The 19,924-nt window shown below is 35.4% G+C and overlaps 4 protein-coding genes and 1 long non-coding RNA gene across 11 annotated transcripts; 2 read left to right on the forward strand and 3 right to left on the reverse strand.

The window, feature by feature from the left end:
* Nucleotides 1-159: 159 nt before the first annotated feature.
* Nucleotides 160-5,908, reverse strand: LOC107270555. 2 transcript variants are annotated; one of them, XM_025087944.1, is made up of 4 exons: nt 5,894-5,908; nt 5,194-5,325; nt 4,987-5,079; nt 160-1,259 (listed from the first exon to the last, which is right to left on the reverse strand). In XM_025087944.1, exons 1-4 carry the CDS (start codon nt 5,897-5,899, stop codon nt 1,047-1,049), a joined length of 444 nt encoding a protein of 147 aa, XP_024943712.1. In that variant the 5' UTR covers nt 5,900-5,908; the 3' UTR covers nt 160-1,046. The 2 variants fall into 2 exon arrangements, with proteins under 2 accessions (XP_024943712.1, XP_015601149.2); XM_015745663.2 differs by having other exon boundaries at nt 4,939-5,079.
* Nucleotides 1,573-2,208, reverse strand: LOC107270559. The gene is made up of 3 exons (XR_003060590.1): nt 2,032-2,208; nt 1,790-1,944; nt 1,573-1,584 (listed from the first exon to the last, which is right to left on the reverse strand). It is a non-coding gene; the product is annotated as an uncharacterized LOC107270559 (long non-coding RNA).
* LOC107270557 (regucalcin) lies at nt 4,346-7,547 on the forward strand. Its single transcript, XM_025087942.1, has 6 exons — nt 4,346-4,765; nt 5,558-5,730; nt 5,973-6,182; nt 6,271-6,483; nt 6,587-6,699; nt 7,203-7,547. The coding sequence occupies exons 1-6, from the start codon at nt 4,698-4,700 to the stop codon at nt 7,440-7,442; spliced, it is 1,017 nt and encodes a 338-aa protein (XP_024943710.1). The 5' UTR covers nt 4,346-4,697; the 3' UTR covers nt 7,443-7,547.
* Nucleotides 7,534-19,772, reverse strand: LOC107270538 (calcineurin-binding protein cabin-1). 2 transcript variants are annotated; one of them, XM_015745634.2, is made up of 19 exons: nt 19,689-19,772; nt 17,867-19,449; nt 17,620-17,784; nt 17,352-17,543; nt 17,142-17,285; nt 16,889-17,069; nt 16,693-16,817; nt 16,310-16,502; nt 16,073-16,223; nt 15,850-15,997; nt 14,991-15,773; nt 14,534-14,915; nt 13,561-14,460; nt 13,195-13,468; nt 12,779-13,029; nt 10,907-11,070; nt 10,195-10,465; nt 10,008-10,136; nt 7,534-9,796 (listed from the first exon to the last, which is right to left on the reverse strand). In XM_015745634.2, the coding sequence occupies exons 1-19, from the start codon at nt 19,770-19,772 to the stop codon at nt 8,114-8,116; spliced, it is 7,803 nt and encodes a 2,600-aa protein (XP_015601120.1). In that variant the 3' UTR covers nt 7,534-8,113. The 2 variants fall into 2 exon arrangements, with proteins under 2 accessions (XP_015601120.1, XP_015601119.1); XM_015745633.2 differs by having other exon boundaries at nt 12,779-13,032.
* On the forward strand, nt 10,894-12,732 carry LOC112494778 (probable uridine nucleosidase 2). Of its 5 annotated transcripts, XM_025087938.1 has the most exons (7): nt 10,894-11,033; nt 11,096-11,244; nt 11,320-11,379; nt 11,444-11,651; nt 11,765-11,936; nt 12,018-12,274; nt 12,351-12,732. In XM_025087938.1, exons 2-7 carry the CDS (start codon nt 11,183-11,185, stop codon nt 12,666-12,668), a joined length of 1,077 nt encoding a protein of 358 aa, XP_024943706.1. In that variant the 5' UTR covers nt 10,894-11,033; nt 11,096-11,182; the 3' UTR covers nt 12,669-12,732. The 5 variants fall into 5 exon arrangements, with proteins under 5 accessions (XP_024943706.1, XP_024943709.1, XP_024943705.1 ...); XM_025087941.1 differs by lacking the exon at nt 11,320-11,379; XM_025087937.1 differs by lacking the exon at nt 10,894-11,033 and having other exon boundaries at nt 11,070-11,244.
* Nucleotides 19,773-19,924: the final 152 nt, after the last annotated feature.

Consider the following 19,924-nt stretch of genomic DNA (forward strand, 5'->3'; position numbering starts at 1 on the left):
CACAGTAGATAGCGCTGTCGGCAGCGCATCCGTTTTTCATAGAAAACATTTGTGCGCCTGAAATCAGCAACCGTTTATACGCACGTGCTACAAAGTATAAATGGTTGCATAGCTACAGCAAAATTATACGAAATGTATGTATGTATGTATATTCCTCGATCATTATACATTAATCCCTACTCTAGCGCCGAAAAAGCTAATGAAGAGCACAACGACCTTGAGTTTTGCGCAAATGGATATGATATTAATTGCCAGCTTGAAGTGCCTATGCAAACAGTTGAATTACTTTTTAGCAAACCTGACCATGCTATCGAACAGTGAATTGATGCAGCTTTCAATAATATTATAATAATATGGTACTTTTCTTTACGACGTATGTAAGTCATGATTGTACATATTCGTATAACTGCCCGTGGTAACAGTAATTTTTAAAAATAGTTGTAATCGTTCAAATAAGGTTATATCCAATAAAGAACATCGTTAACGCATTGCAGGGATATAATTATAATTTACAACATCGAAGGCATAATATTACGTGATAAATGATCAATGTTGCTTACTCAATATCAAAATAGTGATATCATTACAATATTTCTTCGACGAGATTTCTATTTGTTATATATCTATGATTTCTAATATATTCAGAAAGTTATATTATATGAAACGTGAACTCCACGAAATAGTGAGATGCAACAACTGGTGCGATCATGTGTGACTATGCTTTTACCAGTGTCAAACGAGAATTGAAACAGTACATTGGTATAAATCTCCCACTATTAAAACAGGTGTATTTCGGCAAAAAATTTGTGTTAAAACAAATTGTCTCCCAATGTAAAGTAATTGACGTACAAGTAGTACATTAATTTAATTTATTTATGATACGCAGACAACCGAATAAATAAAATTTACTACAAACTTAGTGTCTACATTACAATGTATTCATTATGATTATCTACATTTGTTAATAATTCACAAGGTATATTTTAAATTGTCATCAGAACTCCTAAAATCGGGTCAAAAGTTTTCTTAGTACATTTTAAATGCATTCACAGCAAAACATGAACATCTAAGCCTTTCACTGCAAATATAGAGCAAGCTTTGGGCTCTTCTAATCTATGAGTTGCATTTAGTTTTATTCTTGACGTCGTAACGTAGAGAAGGTCCAATATAGGACCATCAAATATGACACTAGTTACTCCCTCGGCAGGAAGTTCTATGGATCTCAGTGACTTCTCTGTCCTTGCATTGACATTGATTAACTAAAAATTAATCCAACTTAAATAGTCACTAAGAATCACTATCAGATATAGAGTATTATCTGGTTTAATGTTCCAATACAAGTGAATATATAAGATCATATATAAATCTGACTTATTTTTTTCTGTAACAGTGAAAAGTTCATCGACTTTTACCAGATCAAAGTTCATCCTCACTCATTCATAAACAATATAAAGATAGTATGTACTATGTTACTTACTTCAGTGTTTATTTACACTGTCCGTGAAAACTACCGAGGATGAAAGCAGTACGAATACAAGGTTTCTTGTTGCCATAGTTACTATGTTCGTAGTCAGTTAATCAGTTCTGTAACAGGGAACGTACTAAGCTCGACGAGGAAGAAGTGCGGAAGTTTAAAATCAGAGCAAGATTATACCACATATATATTCCTCGATCATTATACATTAATCTCTCCTCGAGCACCGACAAAGTTACTGAAAAGCACATCGACCTTGAGTTTTACGCAAACGGATATGATGTTAATGGCCAATTTTGGTTTTTCTTTGCTTACCGTTAGCACCCAAGTTCAACAAATACGATATTACATGTAACGTACATGTTGGCTGTAATTTCGTATTCCCGTGCATAAGGACAATGTCACAGAACTGTTAACGGAGCTGTATAAAAATTTGTTAGCAATACATTATTTTGAAAAATTTACGTGACCTGAAATAAAAATTCGTCAATACTTATGAACTTGTAATATTTGAATTATTATATAATGAGAGGGTATTTATTTATAATAATTCATACGTGCGTTGCTAAGCGGGTTGTGTCAGGTGGCTAATGTCCTCAGTAGGTACGAAAAATCAGCTTGAAATTGGCATAGAAATTTTTAACGTGGTTGAACAGCTGGAAAAAATTAAATGCTTCGTTTAAGACACAGAAGACACGTGTTGCTACGCAGAAATATTTTCTCGATGAAATAGTAAAATGCATACTAAAGGAATGAAGTGTTCCTGGAGTACATTTAGCTATCGACATATTAGACATATACATTGTTACTATCGAAAAAATCGAATCTGCTGAAATATGCAAGAGGCCTACATACAGGGTTATTCAGCTCAAACGCGTCACTTGAAGTGACCGCGCTGATTTGATCCTTACGGTAGAACCTGCATGTCCAGATGTTGCTTTTAGGCTGAATAACCGGGTATACATATATGTAGCATTATATGCTGCCGAGGGGAAAAACACTTTAGAAACGTGTAATGTTAGGCTAGTTAAACGTCGAATGTTAATGAAAATGAGAATCGCAAGATAGTGTAAAATTTATTGTTTTACATATTTTTTCACATTTGCATAAGATCGAACTGCGAACTCGTTAAAGCAGAAAATGCACTTTATGTCCAAGTACAGATATACACTTCATGGAAAGTCGTTTTTTTCAAACTTTTATCTATATGCCTACGATATACTACAATCCAATACTCAACCAACACTTACGCCAATTTTCATATGCAAATCGGCCCAAATTTACTTTATCGCATTAGTGCGAGAAGAATGCACTAGTACGATATTTGCAAAAGTGGGCCGATTTGCGCATGCGCAGCATTTTTATCGCATCCTTGATTATAACGCGCCATTTACGCCACACTTTGGAGGCATGAAAAATAACGCTTTTCATGCATGAGTTACATAAAATATATTTAAGACTGTATTATCATAAAATCTTTTAAAAATAACATATAAAAGCATCATCTGGACATGTAGGTTCTACCGTAAGGAACAAATCGGTGCGATCCTTTCAAGCGAAGCGTTTGGGCTGAATAACCCTGTATATAGGCCTCTTGCATATTTCAGCAGATTCAATTTTTTCGATAGTAACAATGTATATGTCTAATATGTCGATAGCTAAATGTACTCTAGGAACACTTAATTCCTTTAGTACGCATGTTACTAATGCATCGAGAAAATATTGTTGTATGACAGCACCCGTGTTTTCTGTGTCTTAAACGGAGCGTTCAAGTTTTTCTGGCGTCATCTGTATGGTATCCAGCTTGTGGACGCAGTACGATGAGGTAAGAGAGGAATTTGGTGAGTGACTGTTAAGGTAACTCGATTGTACGCGTAACGCAGAGAGCACTATGGTGCAAGCAAGACGCTAAACCCTCGTTCACTGTATCTTTTTCACACAGTAAAAGTGCGAGCGAGACGGGAGTATGGCCCTGGATCATACTCGCGAACTTGATGGGGCAGCGTTTCCTCTGCTCGCTGAGAACTGTAGATGTTCGGATACCCACTGTTTCTCTTTTACGCACGAAGCTAGCTATGCCTGGACGATAGCAAGAGATTAGCGTTCGTCCCGATTCTATACTTTTTAATATAAATAATGCGAAATTTGAATAAGGCGGAAAATAGTACATTACGATATAAGTGTGAGAATTACGTACTTCGTATTATACTATTTTGTCACCAGGTTCTACACGACGAATTATATTTCCGGATTACTTGGAGAAAGCGGTTTACGAGAATTTCATGTAGTGACACTCATTTCTAGACTACACTCGTGGTAAGATTGTGCTAGCGAAAAGGAAGTTAGATTAGGTACGTAAATAAGACACGGGGTTCTCGTTACGCATTCGTATAACGCTTTCGTGAAAACAGGAATTGAAACATGGAACTGGACAGCGGTTGAGTTCAGATAAGGACCGAGCGGACTGAGGTTTGACTGTATAATAAACAGATACGTTCTCATTATAATTGCACACATAGAAGTTGATAAATCTTTTATTAATTTTTTACCAGATCCTATAAACTTCTCAAAATGATTCATTACTAACTATTATTTTGTTCAAGTATTTTGCTAGCACATTTGCAACCAAAATTTTTAATAATAACGGCGCAGAAGAATCTACTTCGTTTGCTGTAATTATTTCTACTTTCATTTCTTTCTGCTCTTATTTCTAAATTTAAAACACATTCTCGGCGAACCTTTGCTACGGAGTAAGTCAATCATTTTATATAGACACGTTGAATAATCTAAGAAAGTACTCTTTACTGGTATAGTATTTTCCCAGCAAATACAATATTTCATGTTTCGCACACGTTAGTTAAAATATCACCCTCACTTATGTAACATCAATGAACCAGTTTACGTTGAATGAATAAGGGTGATGTTATAACTAACACGTGTCACATGTAATATTATGTTTTTTTGGGTTTTGAATATTATTGATCTTCGCAGGAAAACCAAAGTTAAACATTAACATCATATCTGTTTGAGCAAATCTCAAGATCAATACATACACTATTCTTCTGTAACCATTTCGGACCTTAAGTAGGGGGTTAATATATAAGGCTGAGAGATATATAAGTCCTAGAATCTTGAGCCGATTATTCACTTCGTGGTTTTTCCTCGCCGAGCTACGATCATTTGCTGCTAAGTAATTGATTCACTGGCTAGAAGTGTACTTGCAATGGCGATAAGAAACCTTCGAGTATTCGCGTTACTTATGGTAGCCATCCTCGGTAGTGTTCACGGACTGTAAGTCAACAGTGGAGTAACATTTTATAGTATAATTATTTACGATCGAATTGGTATAACTGAATGTTTACATACTATCTTTATATTACAAGTCAACTTTTCACTGTTACATAAAAAAGGAAGTCAAATTTATAGAAAATTTTATATATCCACTTGCGATTTGACATACGCATTTGGTTCACAGAATGCACTGTTATTAATTTGGTGAAAGACATACTGACTGTGAGTTGAGTTGAAATCGTTGAGTGATTGTAGGAGTTCTCCTTGGTTACGTGGCAACTTTCATTCATAAAGCATCCTTTTACGTTAGCTGTCTGGAATGAGTGCAAGGATAAAGAATTTTGATTAAAATGAAAATTTTATTATTTAATTAAGGGACGTTTTTTGAATTGTTATCATCCCTTAACCAACGAGCTGGAAAAACTTACGTTTTCAACGAGATACCTCTCACTGGCTTTTAACAACAAAATTGATACGAACACTTCGAACAGGAATGGTCGCGCGATTCTGTTCTTTATTTGAAAAGCATTGGCCTCGGGTGTCTCGAACATTCCACGCGTCTGTTTATAAGATAACAGAAAAATAAAAAAAATATAACATATTTCAGTACAAAATCAGACATGTGCATACCTAGTAGAGTAAATAGAAAATAAACACTTGTACAACTAAAATAATCAAGGTTTGGAACATCATATTTTATTATCCTTTTGAACGTATATCGGCATATGGCTGTGAAAAGCATCTTTGGTATTATTGTATATAGCTTGATGAATGATAGAACTATGATTTCAGAAAAGGAAAAAGGCAAACGAAATATATTGTCAACCAAGTGACAGAACCAGTACAACATGCTGAAGGTCCTCATTGGGATTATCGTTCTGAGACACTCTTCTTCGTAGATATACATGAACAAAAAATATACAGATTGAATTCACGTGCTAAAAGCTTGACTTATACTTATATAGGTAATGTTTTTAACTCTAGACTTAAGTCCGTATTCACAACTCGCTCTTAAAGTCACTAACAGAGTGGCTTGTAGTTAAAAGTCACTAAGAAAAAATTTAAAAGCGCGCTATTAGCACTAAAAGCGAGTTCTGAATACGGGCTTTAGAATACAAGGATAGGAACCTCCATGATACTGTACAAAAATTACCCGAATGACAGTTAATATGGTCGTAATGAGTGATAACGAATAAATGTATCCTAGCAAATGGACCAGTTGGCGTAGCAATTCCTGTAGAGGATTCTCCCGATCAGTTGGTAGCTGGAGCTGGTACAGATTTCGTTTTAGTCACATGGGATGCAACTAATAACGATACAAATCCAACAATAAATGTATTAACCAAAGTCGATACTGACCGTACTGATACTCGATGGAATGATGGTAAAGTAGATTCATCAGGACGATTCTGGGGAGGTAAAGTAGATTGGTTTATGTTAATAATAATTCTAAAATTGTATGTAAAGCATAATTGAATAATTAATCTGTTGCATTTGATATTTAGGCACCATGGGTCCCGAAATTAATGGAGTGATAACTCTTAATCGTGGATCATTATATCGTATCACGAATGAACTTAAACCGGAAAAAATGGTGTCCCCAGTCAGCATAAGTAATGGTGAAGCCTGGAACATTCAGGATAATAAATTTTATTATATAGATTCGCCAACCCGTCAAATTGTCTCTTACAGCTTTGATTCTTATAAAGGAATTATTTGTAAGGAATGTTTGATTCTGCAGAATTATTGTTATCATTATATTATGATGGTTCTTATGTACAATTTATTTCATGAGTCTTGAGAACATTACTTTATTTCCAGCTAATAAGACAATCGCTTTTGATCTAAAATCCAATAACATAATTGGTACTCCTGATGGTATGACTATTGATGTTAATGGTAATCTTTGGGTGGCACTGTATGGTGGTAATCATGTAAGTTCAATTAAATATTCATTATATATATTGGATGGCATATCAAGTATCGTTTTAGAGATAGATTCTAAACCAGATAGTTATTTTGCATACCTGATAACGACTATTAACGACTATTAAAGTTGTATTAATTAGCAACAATTGGGTTCCGGGTTGAAGCCGGGTTTGGAAGTTTTTCAATTTTCAAACGCAAAATTGTCGCGAACATCGACATATAATATGGACTACACGATCCCTACTTCAAATTCTTTGAAAAAGTAACCGTTCGAATAAACAAAGAGAAAATGCGGTGGCGGCCAATCGCACCCCTTTTCTAATCCTCCTGTTGGCTACTTTATTTATACTTTCGTATTACGGCTGTTGATTAGAAATAGACAGGGTTTAGCCGCCATCAGTCACTATCGTTTTCTTTCAGTCGACCATTTATCCTATGTCAATCCGTAATCTATACTGTACGTCGATGGTCGCGAAAGCCTCAAAACTCCAGTTGAATTAATTTTTAGGTAATCAATGTGAATCCAAGGACAGGGAAGCTACTGAGAGCCATAAAAATTCCTGCCGAGCAAGTAACTAGTGTAGCGTTTGGTGGTCCTCTATTGGACATTCTCTATGTTACCACGTCAAGAATCGGATTAAATGAATCTCAATTGTTATCACAACCCAAAGCTGGCTCTGTATTTGCAGTGAAAAACTTAGGTATCCAGGGCTTACCAGCGAATTTATTTGAATTGACCAGAGCATAGTTTTGATTAACGTTGATGACAATTTAAGATATACATTGCGAGTTTACAACGAATGTAGATAATCGTAATTAATAAATTGTAACGCAGACACTGAGTTGTAGTAAATTGCATTTATTCGTTTTTCTGCGAAACATAAATAATATAAATTAATATACTGCTCGTACGCCAATTACTTTACATTGGGAGACAATTTTTTATCACAAATTTTTTGCTCGAAACATACCTGTTTCAATAATGGGAGCCTTATATCGATATTATCAGATTTTTAAAACTTCTGAAGATCTCACGATCATGCGTCTAATGTAACATAATAATATAATAATTATAACAAATTGGCATCTTGCGAAGCGCATGTGTACAAAAGACATTAGAATTAAAGAGAAAGCATTCTGTACTTACGATCGGATCTAATAGGGACACAGTACAAAAATAAATCATTGTGTTTATCATACGGGAAATGTACGTTACATGATCTATGATAATAATTATCCGCCTTATAATTATCCGTCTCAACGTACCATGTATAAATATTTTATTCAAATAATGAAAATGTCTAATATTCGATATTGCATCATTATTTTTCATGTCGATTTCGACAAGCAAGAAGACAATCAATTAATTGAAAAAATGCATTCGTAATACAATTTAAATTAAAATAATATATCTAATGTTCAGTCGTCTAACGTAATTATTTCCACACTATCTTTCCCCAGTTTATCTGCTTTTTTCGATATACTGCTGCTAATACCACTGGGTTTTCCTCGTGACATTTCATATACAGACATACAATCCGAACTCGCCGGTCTAGCCGTGTCCGAAATTTTTTGTTGCACCACACTAAGCGCAGTGGGCACATTTTTTGAAAAGTCTATGCTTGACTTCATTTGACTTTTCTGTTGAGGAATTATTTCTAAATGCGAATGTTGCTGAAGTTGCGATAGCATCGAGAGGGCATCGACGGAATTCGTCTGGGGTAGTGCACTCGTCATAGAACTTGTAATATCCATGGATGGTGCTTTCGATTTCGAAGGCTTTCTGTATCCCGGAACTTTAGAGCTTTTTGGAGCACTCGAGGATATGGCACTCACAGATATAGCATTTAATTCAGCAGGTAGAAAAGCCGATTGCGTCATTGGTGGAGCAGCCGACATTGTGTTTATCAAACTTTGAAAATTATTTGGCATCGATGGGACAATATTGGGCGATTTTTTCTTCTTTATAGGATTTTGGATATTTGGCGGTAGTTGTGAACGATGCAGATGTTTCTTCGATAGCAATTTATGCTGTAAGGAGGTGCCGGTCCGTGACGATTGCAAATTCATGGGAATAGATGGTTTCAGGTTCAAGGACGAATTTAAAGATGTATGAGCAACTTGCGGTAGTGCATTTGAATTTGATGGATTGTTATTTTTTAATGGTGAATGAGATAACGAGGAATTATGTGCGGGCTGTGGTTCTATCAAAGATTTTGAAACTCGAATTTGAGGTGCTGACATCTGTTTTGGTGGAATGCTCTTCACTTGTTGCATCACCGAGGGTTTAAGTAGAGATACCTGCGTTGTAGGCGGATGCAACACAGACTTTGAAGGTTGAGGAAGTTGAAGAGGTTTTGACATATGAGCAGGCAATGCATCTGCATGTGAACCCTGTCTAGAGGATTTTGTTTTTTGAGATAATAGTGTACTAACTGGAGTTATAGAAATATTCGGTCGTTCCTTAGTAGTTGACGTTGTCGTAGTGGTCTTAGTTGTTGCTTGTTGATAAGTAGGTGTAGACCGTGATGTGGATGCTGCTGTACTGCTTAGATTTAACAATTGTTGTACTGTCAAACTTCCTGAATTATTCAGGTTGCTTAAGTGGCTCATGCTGCTTGAAGTATTTACATTGCTGCCGGCAGTACTCATTGTTAAGACGTTGCTGATGTTAGGTACAGTGCTGGACGAGTTGCTGAGGCCACTATTCAGATTTGACATTGCTGGTAGATTTTGAAATTGTCGAACCATATCTTGATAACAGCCTATTTGATTTAAGTACATGGCCGAAAGCGGATTCATCATGTTACCACTCAAGCCTGAAGCCAACATCGCCGGTATCATATTAGAATCGAGTAAAGGATTCATAAAATACGCGGATAGGAGCGCAGGGTTGTTTGGCAGACCAAGATAATTTCCGAAGCCACCTTTGGGATTGAATTGGTTCAATAAATTACCGCTCTGCTGAGCGGCTTGGAGATACTTATTGACATTCGGTGGACGTCCTCTAGGTCGACCAGACGAACTTGAAGCACGATATGGTTTACGTGATTGTGAAATTTGAGGAGAAGTTGGCATTGTCTGTGCTAGTGGTATAGTCACCTAAAACACGAATAATAATATAAAATAAATAGGTGAACTCGTTTTTTCTTGTAAAATGCAGGTACGCGCAACCTTGAATGTCCGTACAAGTGTCCCTAAAAAACACTATTCCAATATTTCTCATTGGTAGTAGGACGCGTTACAACTATTGAAACAGAAATAGTTCCTACGCTACAAGTATATGCATAGTACGAGATATAAAAAGACTAACCGGACTCGATGCAGCGGTGGGTGTTTGTACATTAATGTGACCCGTACTATTACACGCCATATTCTTCATTGCAAGAATTTGTTGCTGACAAAATTTCATAGCGTTCTCCAAAGTATTTCCATCTGTGTTCTGTTAAATACAATTGAATATTAAAATTATATTTTAACTCTGCATAAAGGAAATTTACCTTCTGTCCGGTGTAAGCTTTGTATGTGTCACTCAGCAGAGAAGCAAACGTATGTATCGTTGGTTCCTTTCCTTGAAAATTCTTTTGCACCTGTTGGTATATCTTGTATATATCTATGAGAACTTGCGCCTTTGAATCAGGCTTAGAGGGATGAGTGCTTTCAGAAGCGGTAATGGTACCCATAGATTGTATTCTAGTACGTAAAGATTGTAGACACATGGTTAACGCTTGACAGGAGAGTTGCTCCCTTTCTGAATCCCTCAAATATTTTCTGCAATCGGATAATAATTAATTCAACTTATTTATTTATGCCCGTTTTCACTAGCATCAGTTATAATTTAACTAAGACTCAAGTGCTACATTGATCAATCTCATGTCCGTATTCAGATAAGTAATTCGTTCATATCGCATAGATAATATAGTGAAGTCCCTCACAGTTTACATTCTCCTAGCTTATCAAAGACCAAGAGTGGGAACATACGACATTGTAATTGGTTTCAAATGCGATTGAGGAGGGATTCGCCTCGGCTGTTATAAGTACGTGATTGCTATTCCGGTTAGTTCGCATGTAATCGCACTACTGTGAAAGTTTCGAATTTTTGAAATTTTTTTTGTGTTTGAAAATTATTCAATGATAAATGGAATATTAAGATACATTATAACACACGATTGAGTGTTGATGAATAATAGATCAATTCTGACAGATACTTACTTATCTGCTTCTGGGGTTTTACGTAGCTGTACGCATAATTCCATAAGCATTCGGCTGTCATCCGTTTCCTTTAAAACTTGCATCAGTAGAGTGACGCATCGTGACATGTGAGAAGCAAAGCTTCCAGGTCTGTCAATTTCTCCACTTGGGATTCGCCATATACCCTGAAAATTTGAAATTTTTTTTTAGAAGTGTATTAGTACCTGTTATAATTTGAAGCTAATCGTTTACAAGTGATAACAGCTATTCCTTCATCAAAGGTGAAGGGGCTGCAACATGAAGTTATGTAAATGCATTTTTATCATTATTGCTACGTGTTCCCTACTACTATTTGTCACGTAAGAATTAATTACAATTGTATTATACATGACATAGATAATCAACGATTTGTTAGACTAAGTACTTTAATGCAGATGGTGTCTGTGGAATATTTTTTCTAAATATAGGATTTCTGCAGAAATCACAAATTCAACGTTAGTACAAGTTTGTTATAGTATTAGATTGTAATAACTTTGCTGAACTTTTTTTCCCTTTAAGATCAAGTACTTCAAGTCTGGGTAAAGTCATAATAGATGTCGATGCTGGACCAGATGATGCTTTAGCTTTACTTTTGGCATTGGCATCTGAGAAGATAGATAATAATGGTTTGGAAGTGTTAGCCGTCACATGTACTTACGGTAATACTGTTTTGGAGAATGTCATAACAAACGTAAGAAAAACTTTGACAGTTGCAAATAGAAGTGACGTAAGTATATGCGACTATTTTTTTAAATATTATACTACCTTGTGCTATACCCCTGTGTGTTATGTTTGTTTTAATATCCAAAGCAATCAAATTTTATAAGAAAATATTTGTAGATATCCATATATGCCGGTGCGGCAAAACCTTTGATCCAGAAATATACTCCTGATAAATATTTCGGTGAGGATGGCCTAGGTGATTTTGATTTTGAAGATGAAATTACTGCCCAATTAAATAAATCAGAGCAAGCAGCATTAATAATGGTGTCTCTGGTCCAGCAATATCCTGGTAATAACTTGTCATAAGAGGGGAAAGAGTAATTATAAAATAACTTTCATTATTAAATAAGAAAATGTATGGAATATTTAGGAGAAGTGACTATCTTGGCTCTGGGACCATTAACAAATCTAGCTCTTGCAATGAGTTTGGATGCCACATTTGCAGATCATGTGAAACAATTATATATAATGGGCTCCAGTGTTGCTAATCGGGGAAACATACAGTCAAATCTGGAATTTAATTTCAGTTTAGATCCTGAGAGTAATTTTATTGTACTAAATGCAACGACATCATCGCGCAGTGTTCTCTGTCCTTGGGAAACAAATTTAAAATTACCAATAACAAGAGTAAATGAATTTCATAGTCCGTTATAGTCATTCAGTTTGCATATAACTATTTAACGTTATCTATATTTCTTTAAAGGACTGGCGAGAAAATGTTCTTGGGAGCCTTAATTCTAAAGCTATAAAGTTCTTAAACAAAGCAGAGAGAATCAGCATTACATATTCTACAAACTGGTATTCAGCGGATACAGTATGTGTAGCAAGTTTATTATGGCCTGAATTTATAAGGGAGCTTACAGTGACAAACACTTATCCAGTGATCGATGGAAGTGCTAGAGGGTCAGTCATAGTCGATTATACGTATAGCTCAGGGAGGCCTAATAATACAGATATTGTACAATTAGTAGATATGGAATTGCTTAAAAATATTTTACTAAAATATTTAGGCGGGGAGTGAAGCAGTTATTAGATACATAAATAAATATTGCGAGCATAAATAAAGCTATTATAAGTCCACTATTACCTGTCCTTCATTCATAAATTAATCAAAAGATTAAGGTTACTTACGTTAAAGAAGTTGGTTCCTTTTCTGTCAGCAAACAAGCCCGGAAATGACTGTCCAGGATAAAATTGGCAATTATACGTTCCTAGAAGTAGATCTCTACACTTGGCTGTGTCTTTCGCTATCTTATTGTTGAAGAAAAAATGAGAGAGCCGATACAAGGATTTGTAATGTTCACGAAATCGCAAAACACATTGTTCCAGACCAGCCAAACAGTATGCTATCAATGTAGCTACTTCTTCTTCACATAAATATTCTTCTGAAAAGAATGTAAATTATTTTTTTTTGTTAGGTGTTTTTACGTATTTAACAATAAATCAGAGGAAGAATTCCAAGATCTAATTCAATATCTATTTAATTTAATAATGTTACGACATTTATGTAATTCAATTATATTGATTGCCAATAAATACTTATTTACCTTTTTCTTTAAATTCAGTGTCCTTTTTCTTTTTATCTGCATCACTTTCGGACTCACTATCACTCTCACTCGAGCTATCACTGTCAGAACTATCATCACTGCTACTGGAATCATCGCTACTACTGGAACTAGAATTATTTGTTTCTGTTGTTGTCGTTGTTTGCGTAGTGGTTGTACTTTCTTGTGACCCTCTGCGACTTAAAGTCACTTCCTCTTTGACTGTTTCTATCTGCGTCTTCTTTTTTTCTTCAGGTCTATCCTTACACTCCTTATCCTGTATATATAAATATGAACAATCGTTCATTACTAAACAATGTCATTGCTAGCTGTTTTTCATCCTAATTTATTTTAAGTTCGAGTACACACCTGCGCTTGCGCCTGCACATCTTCGTTTTGTAGCCATTTTCCGTCAGACTTTCGGGTATCCTCTTCATCGGGTATGGATTGCTGAGTTTCCTGACCCTCCATTGCCTCCTTCATAAGCACATCCATTAAGTCTTGTATATTCCCATCCTTCACAACCATTTCAAGACGGTCTTCCTCTGATTTTGTGTCTTGGTTGTGATTTTTTGTTTCATTAGTCTTTCCTTGTACTTTTCCACTCTCGCTACTGTCTTTCTTTGCTCTTTGTGATATTTGCTCATCACCTTCGTCACTGGATAAAATCATAATATCGTCCGCTGTTGCATTCTTTCGCGTAACCATATCACAAACCTTGGTGATAAGGTCATCAATTAACGCTACAACATCTTGCATCAATTGCAAGTGGGAAATACTCCCGAGTTTAATTTTCTTATTGTTATCAGACATCATATCCTCAGGTGATCTTTTTCGACTTTCGTTTTTTCCTTGTTCAGTGGACTTACTGGATTCGACTTTGACATTCGTCTTATCGATTATCTCGATCTCTTCGATACTATTGGACCTTTGTTGTATGGTGACAACGTTTTTGCTGGTCTCAAGTAGATTTTCGTTATCTCTCATAATGTGTCTACTGTCAGAATCAGATCCATCTTCCTTTTTCTTGTCAGTAAGTTTCGACTGATACTTCATAAATGGACCTTCGGCACAGTTCTTCAAATACTGCTGAAATAATTGTCCTAACGATTTCTTTAAAGGTTTTCCTTCATGTTGCTCTAAATATTTCAGAATACTCGCATGAATTCTATAATGCACCTCTAATGCTTCGATTGACAGATTCTGAGGATTTTTGTAATTAATTCGACGTGGATAATGGGCGTTATTTTCGTACAATAATTCACTAGCCTAAAAATGAATAAATAAGTCGATAATCGTCGCAGTTAAGAATGAGATAGAGTACATTTTATAAGAGATTAACCTTCGCATAATGTTCCAAAAAAACTGGTGGATCTTCGTTTTTCTTTTCTGCAATTTTAGCGAGCATATACTGATGGAGCCATCGTTCATCGTGAATTTCAGTGCTGTTGTCAATAGCCTGAGATGCAATGAACACACGATTTGCAGATAAAAAGCAGTGAGCCGCAAGATCAAGCATGTTTTCTTTTCTCGTTTCCAAAATTTCAAATCGTTCCATACTCAATGTGTCAGACTCCTGTTTAAGCAATCGTGAACAATAAGAATGTATGGTGTAAACAAAATTTCCATATTCGATCCAGTACAATAAATGCGGTGCCAGATCAACAGCCCGCTGATAGCTGCACTGCGCTATCTTAGCTTTATCGAGGAACTTGTTCTCATTCCTGTAAAAATTGATTGTCAATAAATAAAATAATTCCATAACTACAAGAATGATACATATCAATGGAATTGCTTACAACTTCAACGTGGTGCCATCATTTAATGAATTTTCCATTTGTGTACCAGTAGCCATAGCCAGAGCAGCCCATGAGCAGGATCTTGTTGGATTGAGGCATAAGTCCAGCAAATAATATCTATACGCATCTTGCCATTTACTATTTTTGAAATAATAATCTCCAAGCAAATAGTATATAGAAGATATCTGATAGGGTAATGGCTTCTCCACACTTGGCATTTTCTCTCTCTCGCCCAATATGTATGCAATCATCTTTTCAGTTATGTAATTAGGATCACTCTCACGCGGAACCAAACGCGTTATTTTCCTAAAGAGAGCTTCCGTTTCCGCATTGATTGATACAGTTTTGTGGCTCTGCACATCCGGCAAAGTGTCAGGTTTATAGAAGTCGAATAGCAACTGCGCTCCTTCCCAGGTTAACGCATCTGGTATTGCATATACCCCATGATCCTCTAGGTGTTTTGGTTTACCTTTGTTGTTAGTCCTACTAGGATGCGCATAGAGGCAAAAAAATATCTGCTCTAAAAATTTCGTGAGCTTTCCTTTTCTCGGAGCGTAGAGTGGCGATCTCAACCGTGGGATGATTAGGTTCATTGTGAAGAATAACAGTTTTGCTTCATTGGCGCAGCACCAGGAGTGACGTCCAAGGAATTCGTGTGCTGTAAATAAGATCATCAATGAGGGAGGTATGTCCTCATCCTCGTCTTCTGATTCTGAGTTGTGAGAATTCTGCGTTTTGTGCTTTACTGGAGTCACCGGTTTCGCTCTCTCCTTATCTTCTTCACTATATTCAAATTATTGTTACTATTAGTGTACTCTTGACAAGAAAATTAATATTCAAAATGAGATTTTCTACTTACTACTGTAGGATATAATGCAACAAGATCCAAGGCAATACTGTTTCCACTGGCATAGCTACTGAATTTTCTGGAACATCCAGCTGATGGCACACAATATGTACCAAATTTTGCACTAATCGTGAAATTCGACCTTCCGGTAAGTAAGTCACTAAAATTTAATTATCGATATATTTTTGATATAGGTAATATTGATTAATTATCATCTAAATATTTATTTACTTACCGATAAAGGCACTAACTTCTGTCGTACAGGCATCTAATTTCTCAAGAGCGTTCAAGACAGAGCCTATCCACTTTTTTTGTTCAGATTCACTCGCGTTTATGTAATTCTGCCATGCTTCACTTAAACAAGCCTCTCCCCAAACGTAACAGTCCTATGAATTGGATTTTGTGTAAGCTGCTTTAATTATTATTTATTAAGTATTCTTGAAGTAAGTAAATATTTTATAGGTGGCGATACCTCATATCTTTGTAGTTGCCATAAACTGTCAAGTAACATTGCCAACTGTTGAACACGATCTACGATCACCTCTGCGTTTGGCATCAATTTTGGTCTGTGTTTTGCAAATTTAAACGTGTCTTGCAAAATACTGGCTAATTCAGCGTATTTTTTTTCATCATACAAGTACTGAATCTCACCTAGTTTACGACTCCTGAATTAAATAAAAAAAAAATTAATGTATCTAACAAATACAAACATTTACAGAAATAAAATAAGACTGCGTTTGCTGAAAAATTGTATGATGTATTTCAAATATTTGAATTAATCAAATGGTTAGTTAATCTTTTCATCAAAAATCTATTAATATATTTTACAAACTTTTGTCTGATCAAGTTATCTACCTCTGTATAGATATCAGCATTTTTTCCACAATACGTGTGCTAACGTGGGAAATGTATTTACAGTTTGGAAGTTTGAGAATCATACTTCGTCTCGTAGCATCTAGATTTCGCAGATGATTAAGGAGCTGAAAAATATCATTAAAAAAACAACATTAACAAACTAATTCTAATTCTAATTCGGCTTCCATTTTCGTACCAATTCAAGCGTTCCAATGACAATATCTGTGTCTCCTTGGCATAAAAATATATTAGCTTTGAGCCATAGCAATCTTATCAAAAAGGGCGTATACTGTTCCTTGAATAAGTCATCTCGAGCACTGGTGAAAATAATTTGTCCCAATTCTTCAGAAGGTATTCCAGTGCCGAGTTTATCTATACTAAAATCATAATGACAAAGTCATTCAGGTAATCAAATAGGGTGCAAAATGAAATCAATTTAATAAGCTTACGTTGAATGTGGCAAAATGTCTGGTTTGTCATTCAACCATTTGTCAGTGTGAAGTTCACCAAACAGTAAAGTCATCTCGGCATCACTTTTCAAAATTGAATCATCCGTCTCGTCACCAAACGGTGATGGATGAGGTATATGCTCCCTGATTAGAATTTTGAATAAAAGTTACTATTTTTAAATATTATACAAAAAGCCTAATATAATTTACCTTGTGAACATGTAAGCTTGTATATATAAATCTGTCATTCCTTTAGGCCACTCGTGATTCCATTTCGTACACAAAAATTCTGTAAACCTGGCTATTATAATCATTAGATTACTTTTACCGCTATGATCATTAATGAATGCATTAACGTCTGCAATTTCATCTTCTGTATCAAAATATTTTTCTTGCTGGTCACTGTAATTTGTTAATTGTTATTAAATTGGATTTATAGACATTCCTATATCATCACTGAAATTAAAAAGAAATGTACCTAACATCAGGACTAGATGGTTTCGAGCTTTCAGAACTTTTTGTGCCATCCGTCATATTACTGTTATTTTCTCGGTTTTCGAATAATTGATACAAATCCATTGTATTCATGGAATCTTCAATACCCTTAGTTGGATCCTCTTTGGTCAATTTTACAGTATCTGGACTGTGAGGAAAATAAACTAATTATTGGAACTACCATTGTAGTAGAGTAAGTGAACTTTTTTTAGAAACTTAAATGTACATACAGCAAAGTACTAGGAAACAATCTTCTCAGATTTTCTTCAAGTTGCACATCATCTCGTTCAGTTTCTCTTCTATTTGAGCTTCTAACTCTTGCAGACCTTCGCATACTGCTCCCACTCCACGCCCATTGCTGAAGAAATATTAATGAATTTCTACGCTTCTTCTTCACCTTTTGGCCTTCCTCTTTCATTTCCGTTTTCTCATTTGACTTTTCATCGTTCTTTAACGACTTCTCATTGGACTTTTCGTTACGCTTCTCCAATATATTATCATTTGACTTATCACTACCCTTGCTGTTTACTTTTAAATCCACTACCTCGGTTCCACTAAATTTATCCAAGTTACTAATGTTTTCTAAGATTTTATCGTTGTGTGATTTTTCACTGGTAATATCGATGCCCATAATTACTGGCTCATCAAAGCCTGTATTCGTTTCATGATTTGGTTGTTCAAATTGTATGATTTCAGATTCAATCCTCAATGGATCCTCATCTTCGATTATTTGAATATCACTTGAACTAGACTTCCTGTCATCTTCAACCTCTACTTCCATTCCAGTTTGTAAATCATTATCAAAGACCCCATCATCATTAAAATTAACAAACATTTCAATATTTTCATTGTCTATATCGGCTTTACTGATTTTTTCTCCATCCTCATCCTTGTCATTCAGATTTTCTTCAATTCCACCATTTACTTCCATTTCATTGTCTCCTTTGATATTATTTTCATTGGTATTTAGTTCAACTGTTTGTTCAGCAGGTTTGAGTACTTCTAATTTGATACGACTAACGAAATTCAGATCATCATGTTCTGCAATATATCTGTGCATATCCACTAAACTTTCACCTAACTCGTACCATGTATACTTAGTTATAGGTCTTCTCAGTGCCAAATCTGGTAATGGTTTACGTGTATATTCTGGCTTACAAGATTCTGCCCATTTAGAAGCTAACTCATGTGCTTCTGCCAATAATTTATCACCAAAAACATGATCGTATTCCGTACTTAATGGAGGATCTAGAGCCCAATCGACGTTATACATTTTATAACACTCTTGGAAGTAAGGAATGTCTTTATAAATTTTTTCACGGAAGGCTAAGCCCTTAACATAACTAGGATCACGTTCTAATGCCATGGAAATGTATAAAAGACAGCTCATATAATTAGGAACGGCATATAAGGCAGTTATGATATTATCAAGACACGGCCAATGATTAGGATTACACTTCAAACCTTGTTTGAAAGATGTGCATGCAAATATTAATTTAAATGTCTTCATCGCTAATGTTCCTAACCTATACCAGAGTGTAACATCTGTGTCATCTAAGTTTGCAGCTTCCCAGTAATTTTCAATAGCCTCTTCATAATTTTCCAATTCTACCTGTATCGCTCCGATATTCTTAAAACAGGAATACTTTAAAGACAACATTGGTCTGTATCTGCCATCAGGTGTTTCTGGTTTTTCAACTTGATCTAATAGTTCAGTCTCCAAGAGATCTTTAAAAATATTAAGAGCATCTTCCTTCTTGTTTTGCTTTATCAATTCTAAAGCCTTGTTGTATTCCGTAAGGGCGATTTGTTCCTGTGACAGAGAGCTTCTTGGTCAATAAAATATAAATACTTGATGAAGAATGATATTAATAATATTCCTGACACTATATTAAATCCAAAATTATGATAGAAATCAGTCTTAAGGACTAAAATAATTACAATTTATTGTAGAAATAACATAAGATACGGTCAATATAAACCGAAAAACTAAATCCATTGAAATTTAGGTTATCCTGTTAGTTGGGTAAGTAATTATGAGCTTTCACTTACTTGAGCTTCTTTTGTAATCGTAGGCACATCTTCATCATCACTTTCCTCTTTTACTTCTTCATTAAGGGCTGTTATTTTCATCATTTTGATGACTATACTAAGCTTCACATGCGCCCAAACACAACATCAACAAATCAGCCGGGCTTTTTCACCACTGCCATTTGCACACAATAACCGCGGTTATCTAGATAATTCTAAACGTCATCTACATCTATTTTAAATCACATCCACGTAAG

The sequence above is a fragment of the Cephus cinctus genome, unplaced genomic scaffold, assembly GCF_000341935.2.
Source record: "Cephus cinctus unplaced genomic scaffold, Ccin1 Ccin1_scaffold0805, whole genome shotgun sequence".
Classification (NCBI taxonomy): Eukaryota; Metazoa; Arthropoda; class Insecta; order Hymenoptera; family Cephidae; genus Cephus; species Cephus cinctus.

Bases quoted from the DNA above. Each gene is read 5' to 3' on its own strand.
- LOC107270557 (XM_025087942.1), top strand. From the start codon at position 4,698: ATGGCGATAAGAAACCTTCGAGTATTCGCGTTACTTATGGTAGCCATC. The intron at 6,183-6,270 runs GTAAAGTAGATT...TTTGATATTTAG, and splicing joins ATCAGGACGATTCTGGGGAG to GCACCATGGGTCCCGAAATT. The intron at 6,484-6,586 runs GTAAGGAATGTT...CTTTATTTCCAG, and splicing joins TTCTTATAAAGGAATTATTT to CTAATAAGACAATCGCTTTT.
- LOC107270555 (XM_015745663.2), bottom strand. The intron at 5,080-5,193 runs GTAAGTTTTTCC...CACTCATTCCAG, and splicing joins AGAGGTATCTCGTTGAAAAC to ACAGCTAACGTAAAAGGATG. The intron at 1,260-4,938 runs ATGCGTATGTCA...ATTAATTTTTAG, and splicing joins CAGTGCATTCTGTGAACCAA to TTAATCAATGTCAATGCAAG.
- LOC112494778 (XM_025087938.1), top strand. From the start codon at position 11,183: ATGAAGTTATGTAAATGCATTTTTATCATTATTGCTACGTGTTCCCTA. The intron at 11,937-12,017 runs GTAATAACTTGT...TGGAATATTTAG, and splicing joins TCTGGTCCAGCAATATCCTG to GAGAAGTGACTATCTTGGCT. The intron at 12,275-12,350 runs GTAAATGAATTT...ATTTCTTTAAAG, and splicing joins TAAAATTACCAATAACAAGA to GACTGGCGAGAAAATGTTCT.
- LOC107270538 (XM_015745633.2), bottom strand. From the start codon at position 19,772: ATGATGAAAATAACAGCCCTTAATGAAGAAGTAAAAGAGGAAAGTGAT. The intron at 16,224-16,309 runs GTATCGCCACCT...TCCAATTCATAG, and splicing joins GGCAACTACAAAGATATGAG to GACTGTTACGTTTGGGGAGA. The intron at 13,469-13,560 runs GTGTGTACTCGA...TTATATATACAG, and splicing joins ATGTGCAGGCGCAAGCGCAG to GATAAGGAGTGTAAGGATAG.